This window comes from Dryas octopetala, chromosome 1 (genome assembly GCF_963921425.1).
Source record: "Dryas octopetala chromosome 1, drDryOcto1.1, whole genome shotgun sequence".
Classification (NCBI taxonomy): domain Eukaryota; kingdom Viridiplantae; phylum Streptophyta; class Magnoliopsida; order Rosales; family Rosaceae; genus Dryas; species Dryas octopetala.
Window position 1 is genome coordinate 15,725,211 of NC_141366.1, and position 21,770 is coordinate 15,746,980.

Here is a 21,770-nt window from a genome sequence, read left to right on the forward strand (position 1 = left end):
CGTGTCAAGCACTATCATATTATTTTGCATTGAGGGATTCAATTAATTTATTTACGGAATGTTCCAGTTACAAGCATTTATTCAAAGAGAGAATGTTTTACAGAAGGATCCAATCAGTTCCTAATGAATCATTCTCAGATACATCATCCACCATCAGTCACCAAGGCCATCAACAAGAGACATTCTCCCACAAGACCACACTAAAAGAAAATTGAATGCTGGTAAATTAAGGCCAGACATTTAGACTTCATTTCAACCACAAAATTTCACAGCTAGACTAAACTCTCAATATCAACATTTACTTTAATGTACTAAAGCATACAACATCTATAGCAAAATATAGCCTAAAATACACTGCAACCTGTGAGTGTAACTTGATCACCCAGTTCCAATGGTTCAGCACAAGCTCAAAAAAAATCATAGTCACCACTTTATTTTCGTCATTATCAAAACAGATACCCAGTTGAGTAATGCTTAATGAAGATTTGGGATTTCAATTCTGTCAAACTACTCAAAACTGGAATTCGACCTCATTGTGTACTCCGCTACTAGCTTAGCAAAAGATGATGACTTGTTTTCTAGCAATGTTGCAGGAGTATCATATTCCTCAATAAGCCCTGCAACAAGATAAAGGATACATTAAAAAAAATTGAGGATCAGTGGTAACTACAGGAAGTTGAATGGGTTCATATGGTGGCAAAACTAACCATGACTTAGAAGCAGAACCATGTCACTGTCGAGAACAGAAGTTATACGATGTGCAATAGTAATGACTGTACAGTCAGTAAAGTGCTGCCGAAGGGTCATCTGAATCAGATTATCTGTAGCTGTATCAACAGACGCAGTAGCTTCATCAAGCACCAAGACCTTACTTTTCTTGAGGAGCACACGGCCCAGGCAGACCAGTTGCCTCTGACCCATACTCCAGTTCTCTCCATTTTCACTAACTGCAGCAATCATATGAACATAAGAAAAAGAATTTCCAAGACATGAAATGGAACCTATTGCATAATATATAGCCTCTGTTAATAGCCATAAAACAAACCTGCAGAATCCAGTTTCCCTTCCTTCTTCCTAACTTCGTCTCCAAGTTGGCACTTATCCAGGGCCTGAAACAATTAAGAGATATTTTAACTAGTGCCACCCATGAGGTACCAATTTAAAACTGCAAATCTGATAATGAAGAATATTTAGCAGGAAGAAACTTCCTATCATCAATGTAAAATCAACCAACCTCCCAAATTTGTTCATCTGTGTACTCTTCAAGTGGGTCCAGATTGCTTCTTACAGACCCTTCAAACATGGTTGGGTCCTGAGGGATAATGCTCAGCCTAGACCGCAGATCATGCAGTCCAATAGAAGAGATATCAATGCCATCTATCAAAATCTGGCCAGCAGCAGGATCAACAATTCGGAAAAGTGTTTGTATTAGAGTTGATTTGCCACTGCCAGTTCTCCCAACAATCCCAGTTTTCCTTCCTCCAGGAAAGGTACACGTGAGACCTCGCAACACAAGTGGCATGTGTGGGGCATACCGGACCTATATAAACATGACATAGCAGTCGCAGACATGAATGAAACTATTATTTCAAGAATATGGTATGAAACTAATAAACGAGAACAGTAAGTACCTGAAGATCATGGATATCAACTTTTCCACGTGATGGCCAAGATTGATCTGGCCGATTGGATTCAATTACAAGAGGAGGCTCACTTGGGATACTAGTTATATACTGTAGTATTCTCTCCACTGATATTATTTTGTTCTCCACATTGCAAAGATTCCAGATAACCCAAGCTTGTAACATGTTTAGATTAAGTCCATATGTGACAGCTAAACCAGCAATGCCTTCACAGTAAAAATAACCAAAAAAGTAAGAAAAAAGAGAATGACTAGATGTCCTTTACCACTGGCTTTTAAAAGAAAAATTAATAAGACACTAGATGGGAATCACTTGCCTGGATCAATCACTCCCTCAGGAACAGAGATCAAGAAAACCAAAGAGAATGCAAATGTAATAGCTGACAACATATCCAGGCGAAAGCATAGCCATTCCATTGCACCAGCTGTAAAAAACTTAGGTCGACTATATCCGTCATTCAGTTTCATGTTGGTATCCCGGAATCTTGATTCTTGATCAAAGCTCCTAATAGTTGTCGACCCAGAAACTGTTTCAGCAAAATGTTGTATCACTGGAGCTTTGCATACTCCAATCAATCGTGCTAGTTCTCGTGCTGAAGGTATGTAATATTGCTGCATGAATATAAATTTGTGAGCATCTTTATTGACATTTAATATGATTATAATATATCAACGGTTGTAATAATAGTTAGGTTGGAATTTGGATGGATGCATATTGACAATTGCTTTCTGCCATTTTAGAAGTTTCTAATAACTGTAGGGGAAAAAAGAAGTTTCAAAAATATTAATCTATCAACGTGGTGAACATTTGTGTCAACAAGGCAGCCAAGTTCTTCACTTCCATGTCAGGTAAAAGGTAAGGCATGTACAGGCATGAATAATGCGCATCTAAAAGGCATGAACAATAGAGAAGAAGCGTGAAAATAATATTTCAATATTAGATTTCATGTGGCCAATCTACGTATCAGCACAATATGTAAGATAGCAGCATTCTGACAAAGTCAGAAGTATTACCTGATACCAGACACAGGTTACGATCACAGGGATAAAAATGATGAAAACCTGCCATGCAACCTGAGACATCACTGCAATAATTCCTAAAAGCTGGATCATTGAGAAGGCAAGGGACCCAATTTGATTTGGCATGTTCACGTCCACTGTATTTTGGTCTGTAGAAGCCTGCAAGAAATCATTTGGCTACATTAATGAGATTTCTGCATTCAGTATAGTCACCAGAGGAAATGGAAACTGCTTAAAGCAAAACAGAAAACTACATAAAATTCATCTGATTCGTTTTTGAGTCACGCCAATCAAGCACTATATTGAAAATATACTTCGCTTACTCTGTTTAGGATTCGTCCACTTGGAGTGGCATCAAAGAATGACATGGGGGCACGGAAAATGCATAAGTGCATTTTATTAAAAAGTAGAGTGGCTGTCTTGTACCCAGCTGTAGCAATAAGCACAGATCTGAATAGGACACAAAAAGAACTTCCAACAGCCAAAGCAATATAGACAATTATAAGCGTAGAGGTTCCAACAGAAGGTTTCACATCCTCTGACATAGGAGTTGCCCAAGCCATCCAGTAATTGCTTCCAATTTGAAGGAGCTGAAAGAGAACCTGTGCAAGCAATACAAAAGGCACAAGAGCTCCTCCATATGCTGTGGTGATATACTTCCAGTAGACTGAAAACCCTACTCTACCTTTCTCTCTCTCTTCTTCTTGAACAAGCTGCCCTTTTGGTGCACCTGAATCATCTGTTTTACAATTTTGAACATCTCTGTTTTCTAATTTTTGGACAGCTCCATTAGTACTAGCCAAATTTTCATCTTCTACCACTACAGAATTAAGCGAAGACAAAGCTTCGTTGTGTGCTCCCACAAGTTCCATAAAATCAGTTCCTGAATTAAGAATGTCATTAAACTTTCCGGCTTGAGAAATCCTTCCGTCTTTCATGACCTAATAACAAGAAATAAGTTTGAGCAGACAGATACTAAAATAACACATCTTATAAGTTGAAATCCTAACAAAAAATCTATGAATTTCTCACCAAAATAAGATCAGCAGAAGGTAAGAACTCCACTTGATGAGTGACATAAATTACTGTTTTGGAACTCAAGAGGCCCAGCAAGCATTCCTGTAATGCAAATAGCAAGAAACATATTGATAGTGAAGTGCTAATTTGCTCAAATTTTTACAAGAAACACTCACATCTTCATATGCATATGTCAGTAATTCTATGATGTAATTTAGACTAAATGTAATGGAACTAGAATAGGGAAATGAAATACCTTAAAAAGGTGGGACCCTGTATGAGCATCAACAGCACTAAAAGGATCATCGAACAGATAGATATCAGCGTCTTGGTACAGAGCACGTGCAATTTGTATTCTTTGCTTCTGCCCGCCACTTAAATTGATTCCCCTCTCCCCTATAACTGTCTGATCACCAAACGAGAGAATTTCCAGGTCCCTCTTTAATGAGCATGCTTCGAGAACCCCCTCGTACCTTTCTCTGTCCATATCCTTACCAAACAATATGTTTTGTTCTATCTTGCCACTCTGTATCCATGGTGACTGAGAAACGTAGGCCTTTGTCCCACACAATTTAAGTGTCCCAGATATCTTGGGAACTTCTCCTAGAATACAAGAAAGTAAGCTTGACTTGCCTGAGCCAACAGTACCACAAACAGCAACCCTCATACCATGGCTCACTTTGAAATTTATATCCTTCAATGTTGGATTTGGGGAAGACAAATCCCAAGAGAAATTCCCATCAACTATCTCAATTGCAGTATCAGAACTACCTTTTGGGAGGTTCTCTATAACATCGGGCTGCAAGTCATCAAGACGAAGGAATGATGCGATTCTATCAAGGGATACCTTTGTTTGTACTATCATTGAAATTGTGTCTGGAAGACTGTAGATAGGCTCTTGAAGAATCCTGAATGTTGCAAGTGCAGATAAGATCTTCCCTGATTCAAGTGGGATCCCCAAAAGCATGCAAGCAACGAAAGTGACTACAGACACAAATGTGGGGGCACCCCAGAAGACAAACGAGGTCATGGCCGAAGTGTAAACAAACTTTCGTAACCATCCTGTCTCAGTTTTCCTGAGGTCAACAATTTTAGACAAAAACTTCATCTCCCATGCTTGAAGCTTGAGAATCCTCATGTTTCTTAAAATCTCAGATGTTGCCTTCATCCTTCTATCCTTTGACTCCATCAACTTGTCCTGAAACTTCTCTTGCAATTTCCCCAAAGGAACATTTGCCAACATAACAATTATTGTTGCAACTAAAGTTGCAACTGCAGCAAGACCAAGATTTTTATACAAAATCAATAGGGCCAAAGCAACTTGTACAACGACCATCCATGGATCATGCATGTACCAAGTGAAGTCACCAACCCTCTCAGCATCAACAGTCATATAATTGATAATCTCACCACTATTGTGGCCCTGCTTGGACTGGCAGGACAGGGTCAAACCCTTATTGTAGATCATTGCAACCAGTACTGCTCGGATTCTTACTCCTATCTGCTGCGCCCTAAAGAACCAGTGCCTCTGAGAGAGGCACTCCACGAGCTTCGCGACCACAAATGCAGAAACCAAAACAAAGCCCTCATTTTTGAACACTCGTCGCCCATAGAGGTATTGAACAAATGTGTCAATTAGATATGGACCGACATAAGAAGCCATTGTGTACAGAAGAACAAATAAAGACGTCCAAAGAATCTCTTTCCAGGCCAAGAAGATTAATGCCTTAACCAGATGAAGTGTGGTAACTCTGCTAATCGCACCACACTCTGACTCGAGCTTATTTCTAAAAATTGGAAAGGACCCAACTACACTGTCACCCTTGTCTAGTTCTGGAACATCCTCAAGGTCTAATGTCTTCTTATTGCCAACCGCAATTAGAGGACCCAACCAAGAAAAAGTAAGGATGCTGAAAATTCCAGCATTTGAATAAGGGTTTACATTTTCAACCCCTTTGGGCTTATTTGACTCTGCATTATTACCTACTCTAGTATTACGGTTACCATTCAAAAGGGGTTCTTCAAGAAGGGTATCTCTGCCCTCTTTCTTCCCGAAAAACCCAACATATATAAAGAACAAACCCGAGATAACCCAGACAACATCAGAAACTAAAGATTGAATAGGTAAGGAAACGTGTTCCTTGTAAAGAACAATGTCTATGACAAGGCAATAGCAAGAAATAGAGAAGTAGAAACCCCACCAAACTCTCAATAGATATGGGAACTTTGATTCACCCGAAATAGAGAATTGGGTATGCAAGTACAGACAAACTACACCCCAAGCAAGTGTTCTAATGGCTAAATCAAAAAGGGTCACTAGCTTTTCCTCAGACCAACCATTTCTATACCAAGAAAAGTAGTTCAATAAACAAAAAACAAGACTAAACGCAGAAACGCCAAGACAACAAATTAAAGTCTGCTTATGGTACAAACTTCTACTACTCCTAAACCTCTCTTTTGGGCCCTCTCCATCATCCACCTTGAATTTCTTCCACGCCCAGGAGATGAGCAACACCAATAACAAAACCAGGTGTAATGAACCAGAAAACGCACGTATGAAAATCGGTTTAAGAAGAAAATCGGTACCTGAATACATTAGTGATGAGTAGTGTGAGAAGAAGGTTGAAACACCGTGCTTTGATGAATCAAAAAGCTCCATGATTTGTAGAACTTTTTGTTTAGGGGTTTCTGAAATTCAGGGAGATGGGTGTGTTCGAATAGGCTGAGTTGTGTATTGAAATGAAGGATTTTTGTGTGTTTATATAAGTGAGAAAGTGAGTCAGTCAGAGAAAGTTTGTGGGTGACTAAGGGAGTGTAGTCCAGAGAGGAAGTCAAAGGTGGCCTCTTTCCTTGGGCGTAGGATAACGTGGTGAGCAAGACTCACATGACGGAGAGATCTATGAATGCGATACAAAATGACTCAGAAAAATATTGGCTTCTAATTTACAAGGAAAAAAAAAAAAAAAAAAAACTTCTTTCCGGGAAGGACGTGAACTGGACTGATAAAGAGATAGAACACAGTGATAGGTAAAAGTTTCAAAACCATGCCATGTGTAAACTATCTCATGGGTCTAGGCTGTCTAGCACAACTATATTTCACAAAATTACTTTTTTTTTTTTTTTTTTTTTGTGGATCACACAAAACCAATTATCTTGTATAGTGTATACTCTTAAAATTATATTTATATATATAATAATATACTAGCGCTTTGGCACCCGGTGAACGCGGTGCCATTTGGTTTTTCTAGTTTTCGTTTTGTTTCTTTCTAATTGATAAGGTTTCTCCTCCTAATTTTATTGGAAGGGGACTTCTCAATGTGCCGTAGCACGTGGACCTATATTCTTTTTGGTTTAAAAAAAAAATTAATTTGATTGTTTATAAAGGTTATTTTTTAGTTATTAAATTTATATAGAGGCTGCTATATGCACATTCTTCTTTCTCTTTCCTTTTTAATTGTTTTATAAAATGACAAAAAACACCAAAAACAAAATTATCATAATGGACATAAAATAAAGAGAATTGACAAAACAAACTCAAATCATCCAACACACCTTTCCAGCCTCCTTTCACCCGTCACCATCCTTGTTGCTAGCGATCGGATTCCTCATCAACGGCGCATCTACTCCTTCTCTCTTTCTCTCTCTATTTCTTTCTCTTCCTCCTTCTCTCTTTCTCTCTCTTTCTCTTTTCTGATCTTTCTCTTTCTCTCTCTTTTGCAGACCCTTACTGAACAGAAAAAGAGGCTGGCGAGCTTGCCGGCCTCCAGATCCGAAGTTTATGACCTCTGATCTGGAGGCTAGTAAGCTCGCCGACCTCCATTTTCGTCCGGTAAGGATTCTACGAAAGAGAGAGGGAAGAGAGAGAGAAAAAGAGAAAAAGAGAGGGAAGAGAGAGAGAGAGAGAGAGAGAGAGAGAGAGAAAGAAAGATAAACAAAGAGGGGGGGTGGAAGAATGAGCTGGCGACGAATCCGGCCACCTCCGGCCACCTCCGGCAAGTGCAATGGTTGTGTGGAGGGGGTGGGTTGGGTTTAGGGTGCTGAGAGTTTTTTTTTTTTTTTTGTAGGTGAGATTTTGGTAATATTGAGGGTGTGTAGAAAGAAATTTAAAAAATTAAAAAGTAAAATAGGGTATGTAGAAGTAAAAGGTGTGTAATGAGTGGAAAAAATGTGTACATATAGCAGCCCTTTTAATATATACATATATAATGACTATAAAGTTACTATTTTACCCTCTTAATAAAATTTTTTGCACTTGACATTTAATTAAGCAAAGGTTTTTATGGGTTTTGGAATGTTTAAAATACTCTAAATCTAACCGGTTAATAAGCTAATATAAAGATAATTAACTTATTTTTTGTGCTCTACATACGATGTAATCTTATAATCCAAACCGTTTATTTGTTAAGCCCCACTTCAACAATTATATTTGTAATAAATCTCTCAAATATATCGGAAGTCTTTTAAATGTTTGATTATAATGCAACCATTACATAATTTTATCGAAAACATAGTTTTCGTCTATTTATTTGATTACTGGCCTCTGGGAGCGAGTGTAAAGCGACTTTTTTTATTGTGCAAATACCGATATTTTAGCAAATATAATCCGTTTAATAGGCTTCTCATATTTCTATTCGCAAATTACAAATACAAACAAAGCTAGTAGTTCAACCCAAATGAAAGACCGAAAACAAAATTGAATATGTGAAATTAAGGGGAAATTAATTAAGGAGAGAAAATTAAGGGAAAATTAATTAAAGAGAGAGGCAACAAAGCAATTCTCATGGGCGGGAAAGAAAATTTGGAAAATAGAAAACTGACTATTGGATTTAAGCCGAAACGATCTCAGTCATTCGGGCCCGGAGATAAATTTTAGGATTCAAAAACCGTTCTATTTTATTATATACATAGTTACACCATATCTTTAGGCTTACCATACGATGCAATCTCATAATTTGAACCGTTCCTTTTTTTTTTAGGTCCCACTTCAAAAATATTTTATTGGTTTCTAATCGTGTACAATTTTTTTCATTTCTTCTTCATTTGAAGGAGGGGTTAATTCAAATTTGTGGTATGGAAAATAGATATAAATACACGAGCTAGCGACCCAATAATTGGTTGGTGATGCATATACAACCTTGGTCTTCCTTATTTATTGTTTCAAGGGTATGCTTGTTATTTCTTAATTGATAAATGCCTAGTTAGTAAGTATATGCATAGACTTCTTACTTATGTGTATATTTAAAAAAAATAGTCACTCTTTCAGTACATTTTTTCAATTATGAAAAAAAAAAAAAAAAAATTTAAAGGACAAAAACCGCATAGTTTTTTTTTTTTTGAGTTGGGGAAGGGGAATTGAACTTGGGTGCACTATGGATAATTATATGTTCCTTCTAACTAAGCTATCCAGCAACTGCAAAAAAAAAAAAAAAATCGCATAGTTAAATGATAAACTTATTGGGCCGTTAATAAATTAGCTCGAATAAGGAGACTTCCATTTAGGTCCTTTAATTTTAAAATTTACTAACTAAAGCCTTAAGGCTTTTAAAATTCTAACTAAAGTCTAATAATATTGTAATCATTCCATGTTACACAATATTGGTTTATTATTTTCTATTTTTTTCGCACATACCAGGAGCAAAGCGATCGGCGATCATTTTCGAGTGTTTGGCAGTGCATTTTTACTTTTTCGTCAAGCTTCATTCTATATCCTAGGAAGGTATGAGGTTAACTCGTACCCTATACTCTAAAAAAAATAAAAAAATAACAATATATGTATTTGATAAGGCAATAGTCAAAGGACTTTATTTAGAAAAAATAAGGACTTTAATTGGAAAAAAAAAAAAAGTCATAAAGTTTTTTTCTAAATAGGAAATGTTATAATGATTAAACTGTAATTTTTTCAATAAAATATACCATGCACAAATTAGTATAGTCTTCCAAAAATTGAATATCTTGGTTATATTTTTAAGTAATTGTATGAATTTTTTATAAAGTGTTCGAACGCTTGCCTTTTATCAATGTCGTTCGACAATTACGTCCAAATAATAATTATGAAAGTAAAAAATTATTTTTCTTACAATACATACAATAATTGTCAAAAGTCAGACTATTGTGCAATACATACAATAAATTATTTTTCATGTCATAATCTGGAATGGCAATGCAGTAGACTTAATTACCCTTGGGTGGCGTTGTGTGCACAGCAAGGAAATTGACACTTTTGGGATCTTTTCTTATGTTGGAATAATATATCTATAATGTGGACCTACCAATCAATCCACCAATTATAGCTTAAGAAAAAGAAGAAACAACATAAAACAAAAAACAGAAGATTGTGAATCACAAACTAGTGGGCAACTAGCCCACATAACACCTTCCCCATTGGGTTCTAAATTCGACGACTTTACCAATTAATCACAAAGGAGAGTTTCTTTTCACCATTTCTTTCATTATACGTCCCTTTTCCAAACACATGTTTTGACCAAAGATCTGGATTCCATAGTTCAATGTCTGATACTCTGAATTTGGATGCTTTTTTAATTTTGTCTGCTTGTTTTTAAAAATCCTTGGTAAGCGAGAAGAATAATGATTTGAATTCTTGTCCTAGTTTTATAAGTTAATTACTAAAAAGTCCATTTTTAGAGCCCTTTATACAAAAAAACTCTTCTAATGATAAATAATTAAATCCACTTTATACAAATAAAGTTCATATTTTATACAAATAAGTCCACGTTATTTTTTTAAAAAATATATTTTTTTAATTAAGCAAATTGTTACAATAACAATAATTGCTACTGCCAAATAATAGCAATTAATAAAGTATTTTTGCAATTTAAATAGTTATTGTCTCACAGTAACAATGATTGCTATTATCACACAGTAACAATGATTGCTACTGTCCCACAATAGCAGTATATAGAGTGTTTTTGTAATTTAAATAGCTACTATCGCACAGTACGTAACAATGATTGTCAATGTCTAACTGTGGCAATTTTCGGCGCACAGTGACATTTTTGTCCACTTTTCAAAAAAAAAAAACCCACCGAGTGCTCTGTGGCCTGCTGAGCCCTCGGTGGATTATTGCCGAGCGCTCGGCTTATTAAAGTGGATCGGCCAATCACCGTGTTTTCACAGGTGAACCAGCCAATCACTGGGTTTTCTATTTTGGACTTTAAAGAAAAAAACTCTAGTTTTATATTATAAATCTTATAATATAAGGTATGAATAATATGTCACACACACTCAATATTTTTTGTGGATTCATTTCTATTTTTACTTGCACATTTTAAAATTTAAACTATACAATACAGTTATGATTAAAAATGAATTGAAATAAGAAGAGAAAAATAAGCGGTCCCAAATAATATTCATTATGGTGTACTATGGAAAAGTAAAGAAAACAAGCAAAGCAAAATAAAGAAGAACGAATATAATTTTAGCATAATGGTAGACAAGCCAATCCGTTGTCTCTCCCAAGTTGGAAGTTAATTTATTTAATGGCAAACACCAACTTCAATACATTGGTATACTAATTATTCTAAAATATTCATAGTATATGCCAATACATCCTTGCTCTTTATCATTACGCAAATAATTATCCACCTTCAATTTGACATTATTGAGAAAAAAGAGGTGATAGAGCATTATAAAAATCCACAAGTGAATACAAATAGTTTATATGACCAAAGTGTGGAGAATATGTTTTTACCACTCAAATATTATTTGGGCAATTGATCTATACAGATATGGACTTGGAGATTGTGTGTACTCAGTTAATTTGAACTTTTTTATGCAGAGAGTAGAGGCACTAAACAAAGGCCTTGGAAAGGAGGAAGTAGCTCATATTATATATAGCCTATAGGGGATGGACTGGACTCTACGTGGACTAAAGTACAATTTAGGAGAAATTGCAAAAGAAATTAAGTCGGATTACAGCCCATATAACCCTTAACCTAGTTTCTCACTATGTGCTACTGCTTATAAGAAATTAATGACCAACTAATTATTAATGTAATAATATTTCTCTTTACTATTGACAATTTCGATCCCTATCTAGCTGCAAGCTCGATCAGTAACTTTCCTCTCGAACCTTGCAGTTTTTGTTAAAGTGTTTATCTTGATAGCTTTGAAGCAAGAGAACTTGAATTTGCCTCTATCACAGTGGACAAATCAATATATATATATATATATATATATATGCCAAGAAATCTACTGAACAAGATAGTGCGCGCATGCAGATTCTCTTATCAAAATTTTTTTAATTATTTATTTCTTTCTGTCTCGAAGACTGTTTTCATATGGCTTCATATGTACTCCTCCTATGATATTGGGTGACTCGTGACAAATACATACAAAATTCCTTGAATGATCAGACGGTCAATCCACTTGTGATCAGAGTACGTTGACCATGAAAATGAGGGCAGACAAACTCATCGATCTATATATGCACATACCATGAAAATGTAAGGTGATCACAGAAGTTCTACTTGATAGAGCAAGCCCTCTAGAGTTATTTAACCCTTTTTTTATATCCAAAGTAATCAAACTCTTAACTTATTTTAATTATAATTTACATTTCTGTCAAATTTCTAAAACTGTAATACTGCCATATAATGTTATTAACTACTTATATTATATTACATATATATATTGATTAATATCATACTCTAAAAGTATAAATTCATCGTGCACCCATATTATAACTTATACCACATACGTACTTAACGCTATTACAATAATACAAAAGGAAAAGATTTGATGATCTAGATCACAATCTGATAAAGAGAACATATCAAACTAACAATTACTAATTAATAAGGTAACAATTATTAATAAGGTGACCTATGACATATATATACAAAAGGAAAAAATTTTGTGCCACAGTAGGGCACAATATCTGTGGCACAAAATCTTTGTGCCCTAATTTGATGTGCAAATCTACTTCGTACACATCATTAATTATTAAGGGAAAGGATTTGGTGCTCTATTATGGCACAAGATTTTTGTGCCCTAATCTGATGTGACAAAATTATTTTGCACACATTACTACTTATTTGCCACATCATTATTGTTAAAAGACTATGTTATCCTACCTAAATCTAATCACTGAAATTGCTAATAATTAAACTACATTCAAAACAATTCAATGGCCATTTTTTACAGAAAAAAAAAAAAAAAAAAAGTTTCACATCCTCGTTTAGCCACCAATCCCAATCCATCTACTCTGTTAATGTTAAGAGAAAACTCTATTTCTTTTTCCTATTTGCCTCTCTTTATTTTAGTGAAGTTTGGACATAGTTGAAGGGTGGGGTTTTTTCGATAGACGAAAGAAAGGGTCCAGGTTTATCTCAATTTATGAGGTCTGTTTGGTGCCTATGGTGGAAGACGCACATGGACTGTACTGGTATTTGGTTTGGTGTGTGAGAGTGAGTCTATATCTGTTTGGTGCCTAAGATACACTATTGATTTTGTGTTGTGAGAGTGTTCTATTATTAATTGGGTATTTCGTGGATGGAAAACGATCATAAGAGATCGAGGTCCCTTAGCTTTGATTGATTTTTCATTAAAAATAAAATTTTGATTTATTTTGGGCACCATTGTTATTCCGCAAAGTGAAGAAGAAGAGAGACCAAATGTTGTTGGCAATTTTGTTTACTCTGCAAACACCATTGTTAATCTGCTTTGACGGTAAGTATGAATAATCTTTTATTTTAAGAAAAGAATGACCATTGATCTTTGGTTAAGAAATTTCAAACTTTTGATATTTAAGTGGAGAAAAAAGAATAGAATTAAAATAGAAAAAATTGCCATACCATTGTTCTTTTGATCTTGATGATTAATTATTTTCTTAGATCTTGATTTTATCCCTTTCTAGAAAAAAAAAAAATAAAATAAAAGAAAAGAAGAAGAATTTTTATCATCTAAATTGAGTTTAAATGAAAGATCATGGGCTGCTCTTCACCACTAATTAATATATGGTTTTCTCCGACCAGAAAATGAACTAGGCAGCCCACTAGCATCGAACACCGATAATAATAATAATAAAAAAAACAATTGATCGATAAGTTAGTCAGGTTTTGAAAGCCACTTATATCACCATATATATTACTGGCTCTTGTTAACAAAGTTGCTGCCACCAGGCTTAGGAAGCCTCTTTGATTCATAGGGATTCATAAGACAAGACAATTATGTAATTTTAATATGTAATTGGGTGGTTTAGGATTATTCAAAATTTATCAATGGAAACATACAATGGAAATTACCATTTATCACAGTGACTGGATAATTTTTCAAATACTTTCTTAGATCGATCTGGGTTTGTTTCTTTGTTTACTTTAGTAAGAAATTTATTAATTTTTCATTTAATTAAGTTTTGTAAGAGTTTAAGAAATGTTAAATAAGTGTTTTTAAAAGCTTATGTGTCAATGATCACCGTCAAATGTCAAGAAACTAGATTAACCTTGGAATTGAATAATGGCTATGGAATGATTTGCAAGGAAGAAATGATGTTCTTATTATTATTATTTTGTTTTACATAACTTTTAAGAAAGTTTTTAAAGATTTATGAAAAATGTTAAAATAGTCTTTTTACAAAAATAATGTGACAGATAAATTATGATATGTCAAATATTTTAATGGACATATCATTAGAGCACTTTAGCATTACTCTTTTAACAATTTATTTTTGGGAAAAGATTTTGTACCTTATTAGGGCACAAGACCTATGTGCCCTTATCTGATGTGGCAAATACACATCACTATTTATTTTTCACATTAAAATTATCATTGTTATAAAAAGACTATTTTATCCAACTCAATTTTAATTCAAATTAATTAATAAAGATCAAATATGTATTGTTTATCTTCTTTAGCCCTAATTCTTTCTAAACCATGAGATTAAAACTGATGCCACAACACAGTTTGCCGACTACCTTGCTCAACTCCACCATCCTTGAAACCAAGGCTAGAGGACTACGAAGTAAAGCAACTATAAAATTATGTCTACAAAAATTCTAGAAAATGAGCACTAAAAATCCTCTTTTATGTCGAGTACTAAGAAATTTCAGATTTTTTCTTTTATTGTTGATTCCCTTTTTTGCCCCTCATTTTATTTTCTTCTCTCTAACCTGACGCACCTCTTTACTCTTTTTTTTTTCTTTCTCAAATGTTTGCCCCTTTGCCGGAAAAATCAAAAGACAGCTCCTTCTAGTGCAAAACAACTGTCATTTTCTTGACTCCCATGGACCATGGTGTCCAAGCTCAATTTGGGATATGCAAGCTTTAATTCATGGTGGCCAGGTTCTAATTAGATACTTGGAGGGTGCAAATTATCACTCAAACTTGTAATTTTTTTTTTTTTGGTGAAACTCAAACTTGTAATTAGTATTTAGAATGCATAAAATTATATCTGATCTGGGTTTAGAATTGATAACAGGAAAAAACCAAAATCACAAAAACTTATTTAATTGCAGTGAAATTGTCTTCATTGCACAATTTGTATTATTGCGCTATCAATTTTATTATTTATTTTACAAGTTTTACAAACATGGTAAGTCTGACGGTGATGGTGGTGGATGGTGGCCTGACTGTGCGTCAAAGAGAAAAAGATTAAAAAAAAAAGAAAAAAGCAGAGAGAGTGGCGTCAGGTGAGAGAGAAGATGGTAGATCGTTTAGTTTTACCATTAAAACTGAGGGGCAACAAGGGAATTAACAATAACATAAAAAATCTGAAATTTCTTGAAATACAAAACCATGTGGCACTTTTTAAAATGATTAGCGTAAGTGACTTTGGGCTACAGTAGCATTCCTCAAAAAGTTTAGTCAAGTTCAAGAAACTCGATTTTGAACTCAAGAACGAAACAATATGCCCATGACATATTTGTATTGTTTCCTTAGTCAAATTCAAAAGCAAAAAACAATATAAGAACTTTTGTGAGTTTATGGGAAGATTGATGGGGCGGTGGCAGGGAAATAAAAGTTGATGTGTGCTTGCTTGATGGGAATGGTCAGGATTGAAACTTAAATAATTCAATAAAAAAGTGGATGTAAATTAAGAACTTAAGAAATACAAAAATTTAAGAGTTGAAGAGAACTTTAAAGAGCTTTAATGATTTTTTTTTTAGAAAAGAAAATCATCGTCAAATGTCAAGAAACTATATTAAATTTAGAATAATGGCTATGGAATGATTTGCAGGGAAGAAAAAATGTTATTATTATTATTATTATTATTATTTACATAACTTTAAAGAATGTTTTTAAAGATTTTGGAAAATGTTAAAATGGCGTTTATAAACAGCGCTGGTACGTTGCTGGTAATGGCGTTTATTCGAAACTGATTTCGGTTATGGGAAAGAAAGGCCAAACCCATGGCCATGTGGCTCTTCTCTGAGATGCGTAATAGTGGGTGCCGGCCTGATACTTCTGTTTACAATGCACTCATCTCGGCTCACCTCAACAGCAAGGACAAAACAAAGGCTTTGGACAAAGCTCTCGGGTACTTTGACAAGATGAAGGGAATGGAACGGTGTCAACCCAACATTGTGACATACAACATTCTTTTGAGAGCTCTTGCCCAAACTCGAAATGTAGAGAAAGTTAATGCTTTGTTTAAAGATCTTGATGAGAGCATTGCTTCCCCTGATATCGATACGTATAATGGTGTAATGGATGCATATGGGAAAAATGGGATGATCAGAGAAATGGAATCTGTGCTTTCTCGCATGAAAAGTAATCAGTGTAAGCCCGACATCATCACCTTTAATCTACTGATTGATTCATATGGGAAGAAGCAACAATTTGATAAGATGGAACAGGTATTTAAGAGCTTACTTCGTTCCAGGGAGAAACCAACGCTCCCTACATTTAATTCAATGATCGTAAATTATGGGAAGGCAAGACTTAAAGAGAAAGCGGAAGATGTATATAAGAAGATGACTGACATGAAATACAGACCAAGCTTCATAACATATGAGAGTCTTATCATGATGTATGGGTTCTGTGATAGTGTTTCACGAGCTAGGGAGATATTTGACAAGTTGGCTGATTCTGGACCGGAGGTAAAGGTGTCAACGTTCAATGCGATGCTTGATGTTTACTGCTTGAATGGTTTGCCCATGGAAGCAGAGAAGCTTTTTGCGAGTGGAAATAGTATTGGGGTACGTCCAAATGTATCAACATATAAACTTCTTTACAAGGCTTACACTAAAGCTAACATGAAGGAGCTTCTAGAGAAACTGCTGAAGAGCATGGAAAAAGATGGTATTGTCCCTAATAAGAGGTTCTTTCTAGAGGCTCTGGGAGCATTTTTGTCTTCACCAGGGAGTCCGGGATCTGTGAGTGCCACAACTGGTTTGAGCAGTTCAAAAGAAGGCGCAAATGGTTTGAGCAGGTCAAAAGATGGCGCAAAAACTTAGGTGGAATAACTTGGTGCTAGTGCATTGAACAAGAGCAATTTCAGGTATTAAAGTGAATTGGCAAGTAGTGCATGCCCTTGAATCATTACTGACTACTTGAGCAATTTGAAGCCAGCCATCCCTCTTCTAACTCTGTCAATAAGTCCAGATATTAGAACCAAACCGCAAGAGATGAAAAATCTAAGCCCCAAATAAATAAGATTCACTTTTTGAAAAAATGACAGATATTCACATTGATATCATGAACAAGAGATTATACAGATACTGATTGGAAGGGATTCATACCATGGATAGTTTCCAGGTTGTCTTCCTTATAAACACCAAGGGGTGAGCCATGGACAGATAAGAGCACCTCCCCGGGCTTTGGGAGCCTTAGCGTTCTGAGTGTCTTCCCAATAGGCAGCATCTGGCTAATAACCTGCAGCATAAACCACAATTATTTAAATCACTTGGAACACCTATTTGAACTAAATGCCATCCAAATGCTCTTTCTGCTCAAAAGTTTATCCAACAGCACCAGAGCACAAACAGAGTAGACCTCAACAAAAACCAAACATGATTTCAGAAAGGAGAATTCATAGAGAAAAGGGCTTTTGGATACAAGGGATCCTTAAATGGTGCTTCAAAACATGCTACTATAAGTTTACTGCATGTAAGAATGTAAACATATCAAAACACATTTGAAAACCCCTTGAATTTGTAAATGGACATAAATAACAATAGAACTTACAAACTCCCTGATATGCAGATTATCGGCATCCAGAAGGCTTGTTTTCACTGTCACCAATAACCAATCAACTCAATCATGTAAGATATGAGCAGTGCAAGAGAATTGAAGGGTACAAACTGACTCCTATAATTATAGCTCATCACATCTGAAGATTAGAAATTGCAAATACCTGCTTTACCAGAAAACTCAAAGCCAGCCATAGATGGGATTGCACTTGCAGCTACGCAATTTGAATATACCATGGACAATTGATTAAGAAGAGAGCCATGCAAGTCACTTCCATTGTTCATGGATACTTGGCCATCTTTATTTATCCCCTGCACTTCAGTCAGTCCATTTTCTCCATTTCTTGAAACTGACAAATTTGGAAGGTTTTCTTGAAAAACTTGCAACAATGGGGTTTGCAGCTGCTCCTCGGTGAAGTGTGATCGAATCAAAGGCAATTCAGTCGGTAGATGTTCAATCCCCACATCGCGAATAGCCCTAATGGCAGCAATTTGCTGCTCAACTGTAAAAATGAAACAAGCAATATAATTTACCATAAACCCAAACTAAACGTCTGAATTTTAACACATAATTTAGTAATTCAAATGCACATAAAATTGCTTATAAAAAACAGATTCTACTATTCTAGGCAAAAGACAATGAAGAGGGGATTAGTAAATCGAAAGGAACATGTTAAACTAATAAAAGGGGGGGACAGACGGATAACAAAAAGGTACAAAAAAGATTTTTCTGATGAGAAGTCAGAAGCCCAGTTTCCAATCAAAGCGGAAGTTAAGGAAGCTTCTAGTCCTTCATAGAAAAAGGGTCACTACTGATAGCCATTTTCACATGGAGAAAGATACATACATGATGAATACAATCTGGTCAGATAGACCCAATGGCGGAAAGTAAAGTAGAAGGGGTGTAAAGTGAAATGATTACCATCTGGGTCTGTGAATTGAGCTTGTTGCTTATCATTCTTGGGCTCCTTTGCCTCCGCACCATTCAAATCGGTCCACCCAACTCGTTTTACAGTTTTCTTAGCTCTTCTTCTTGCCATTTGATCTGCTCAATTTTATCTGACAATCACAAATACATAGAATTGGTTTGCTGCTATCATATCCAACAAATACATTTTTTACCCATTTGTGCCGCTCCTGTTTGTAATTGTTAGTTTCTATTCTTGTTTTTGTAATTGATACTATCTTCTTCTCATATGAACTGGTCAAGTGGTGTACTTACTAGTTGCTATTCACCGTCGGCGATCAGAGGGTTGCCGGAGCTTGCAGAGGCGGGCGGGTCACTTGTACAACACGCAACCTACAAAATGGGTTTCATAAGGAGGAGGTAGTTTGGGGGGGAAAGTGAGTATGTTGACTATGTTCCAAGTTCCAACAGCTTGCAACGGGTCGGGTAAAAAGTTGGACTAATATTGGATCCAGTTGTAAGAAAATGATTTCTTTCAATTTTTTTTTTCTCTTTATTTGAGTAATTTGACCTCTATTTATAATATTTATGATTAGGGAAATAGTGAGCATGTTTGCTTTTGATTCTTGTTCTCTTTAAACTTAAAAATAACCTTGTTGCAGACTCTATATCCTCTCCCTGTCTTTATTGTGTTGATATAGGATTTATGTCCTAAATTACGAAGAATTTATGTATGACCCACATGGTATATATTTTGACATTAATAATGCAGAGATCTCAACTTTTCTTTTTCACTTTATGTATCACTAGTACCGAGGAGTAAAATTTCGAAATTTTCGGCGAAATTTCGCTGAAAATTTCGTTTTTTGAAAAGGGCGAAATTTTATCATAATACCAAAATATTTTTATTAAAATTTCAGAAATTTCGACGAAAATTTCGACTTAGGTGGGATTTCTGGGTTTCAGTAGGCTTCGGGCGGCATGGGGAGAGAGAGAGAGAGAGGAGGTCGGGGAGAGAGAAAGAGATGAGAGAGATGAGATTGATCTGGCAGTGTGTGCGGCTGGAAGAAAGAGATGAGGTCAATCTGGTGATGTGTGCGACTGGAAGAGAGAGATGAACTCGATCTGGTGTGTGAGGTTTGGTGTGTGCAGCTGGAAAAGAGAGATGAGGTTGGGGAGAAAGAGAGAAAAGCTAAAGCTTGATGAGTTAAAGCCTCAGACTAAGGAGTGAAAACGATCTGAGAGAGAGAGAGATGGTCGATCTGCCAATTAAAGCCTCAGAGAGAGAGAGAGGGAGATGGTCATTCTGCCAATTACTTGTTTCTAGGCACAGGCGCACAGCCAATTAGCCAATCAGCCAATCCAATTCAACTTCTTTTGGTTTTTGTCTTTTTTGTCAATTTCACTTTATACTTGTTTTTAAAATAACGTTTTTATTTTTATTTTTATTCCAAATTCTTTTAACAATTTTAATTGATTGTGAGTTTTTAACTTTTTAAAACTCAAAATAGAAATTACCCAAAAACCCCTCACAATCAAACGCTCGTAACTTTTAAACCGTAGCTCCGATTCACAAACAGTTTGTGTGTATGCTTTTGTGAGCTCGAGTTATTTCCAATAGGACAAAAATTAAGATTAAAAACCCATTATTGAAAATAGTCAACTTCGGAGTCAAACTAAATTATAAAAAATTTAATTAAAACAAACATTTTTAAAAATAATCACTATCCAATTTTTTTGAAATTTGGAGAATTTGTGAAATTAAAATTTTAGGTAAACCGCTATCACCGCTGCTGCACTGGGTTGGTTCTCCTTTAACTCAATTTGATTATCAAAGACCATTTCCAAGTCCTTACTAGTAAGCTTGCTACTTCCCGTTGCCACAATGGTGATTTATTCGTGTAATTTCATTATATAATTATTAATTAGTGAAACATTTTTTTAACAGTATTTGCCTCCAGCGCGCATTATATTATTCATCACATATCACATAAAACTTACCATATAATTTTGTTTCTTTAATGTTTTTTATCATTATAGTAGATAATATGTTAAATAAACATATGATAAAGTTTCATTCAAAATTTCCGTATATATTTTGATAATAATTTCCGTCGTTTCCGTCTAATTTTTGTCGAAATTTAAAAATCTTCGAAATTTCCTTCGAAATTTTATTCCTTGATCACTACTTACTTTATTAGACATGATATCTCCTTTTATTTTTTAAGTTTTATTTTTTATTTTTTAATATTTAATGTATAAATATCATGTAAGTTGAGAAAGAAAAATTGAAAAAATAAGTTGGAATACCTAGCACAATTGTTTTATGATATTGTCATTTGCTGGTGATACAATATAGTAGACACTTTTGTGATGTATGTTTAACTAACCTTTATTATCAGCCTATGCAATTGGTTGGACAGTTTTCGATCATTGTGAAATTGATACGAATATTACTGTTACTTCAATTTTATGTTATGATTGAATGGATGACTCATTTGTGAGTTATTTGGTTACAATCCAACTTATTTATTCAGTTTTGACTTTTGATAGTTGTTTGGATAATTCAATACTTTAATATTGATTTTGGGTTCACTTTTCTGTACTTTGCAATTTTAAATCAATAAAAGTGCTGAACTATTTTGAGTTGGGATTTTTTTTTTTTTTTTGTCAATCTCCCATACCTTCTGATTGAGTCAAGTTCTCAAAAGTTATTCAGGTTCATCTTGGTTTATGAGGTTCGTAGTAATTGATTTAAGTATTTGGCTAACATAAACGCAGTTGATAAACGAGTTATTTAACTTTTGGTTTGCATAATGTGAATATATGCACAAGTTACTGATTTTCTCGAAAGAAATATTTTGAAATTATATATAGTTCATGTTCTATAAGTTTTTGTTTTGCTGCTATTTAGACATGAAGTCAATTTGTAGAGACATATTGTAAGTCTCAATTTACTAGATTTCATAACTACAGGTATACATTAAGTACATGGCTACCATATGTATTGTATTTTTATGAGCATGTTATTGATTGT

At 34.9% G+C, this 21,770-nt stretch overlaps 2 protein-coding genes and 1 pseudogene across 2 annotated transcripts; 1 reads left to right on the forward strand and 2 right to left on the reverse strand.

Annotated features, from left to right (window-relative positions):
- Positions 1-201: 201 nt before the first annotated feature.
- Positions 202-6,600, reverse strand: LOC147298447 (ABC transporter C family member 3-like). Its single transcript, XM_086233656.1, has 10 exons — positions 3,936-6,600; positions 3,695-3,781; positions 2,986-3,603; positions 2,657-2,821; positions 1,960-2,254; positions 1,632-1,849; positions 1,235-1,540; positions 1,046-1,109; positions 708-947; positions 202-617 (listed from the first exon to the last, which is right to left on the reverse strand). Exons 1-10 carry the CDS (start codon positions 6,336-6,338, stop codon positions 508-510), a joined length of 4,506 nt encoding a protein of 1,501 aa, XP_086089782.1. The 5' UTR covers positions 6,339-6,600; the 3' UTR covers positions 202-507.
- Positions 6,601-15,224: 8,624 nt separating this feature from the next.
- LOC147298448 (uncharacterized) lies at positions 15,225-17,091 on the forward strand (annotated as a pseudogene).
- LOC147298449 (uncharacterized) lies at positions 17,086-19,493 on the reverse strand. The gene is made up of 6 exons (XM_086228699.1): positions 19,049-19,493; positions 18,749-18,885; positions 17,991-18,329; positions 17,822-17,868; positions 17,377-17,509; positions 17,086-17,223 (listed from the first exon to the last, which is right to left on the reverse strand). Exons 2-6 carry the CDS (start codon positions 18,864-18,866, stop codon positions 17,177-17,179), a joined length of 684 nt encoding a protein of 227 aa, XP_086084825.1. The 5' UTR covers positions 18,867-18,885; positions 19,049-19,493; the 3' UTR covers positions 17,086-17,176.
- Positions 19,494-21,770: the final 2,277 nt, after the last annotated feature.

Coding starts and splice junctions, on each gene's coding strand:
- LOC147298447 (XM_086233656.1), bottom strand. CDS start 6,338: ATGGAGCTTTTTGATTCATCAAAGCACGGTGTTTCAACCTTCTTCTCA. Junction 2,255..2,656: donor TAACCTGTGTCTGGTATCAG/GTAATACTTCTG, acceptor ATATTCATGCAG/CAATATTACATACCTTCAGC. Junction 948..1,045: donor AGGGAAACTGGATTCTGCAG/GTTTGTTTTATG, acceptor TGATTGCTGCAG/TTAGTGAAAATGGAGAGAAC.
- LOC147298449 (XM_086228699.1), bottom strand. CDS start 18,866: ATGGCAAGAAGAAGAGCTAAGAAAACTGTAAAACGAGTTGGGTGGACC. Junction 17,510..17,821: donor ATCTGCATATCAGGGAGTTT/GTAAGTTCTATT, acceptor TTTATGCTGCAG/GTTATTAGCCAGATGCTGCC. Junction 17,224..17,376: donor CAACCTGGAAACTATCCATG/GTATGAATCCCT, acceptor ACTTATTGACAG/AGTTAGAAGAGGGATGGCTG.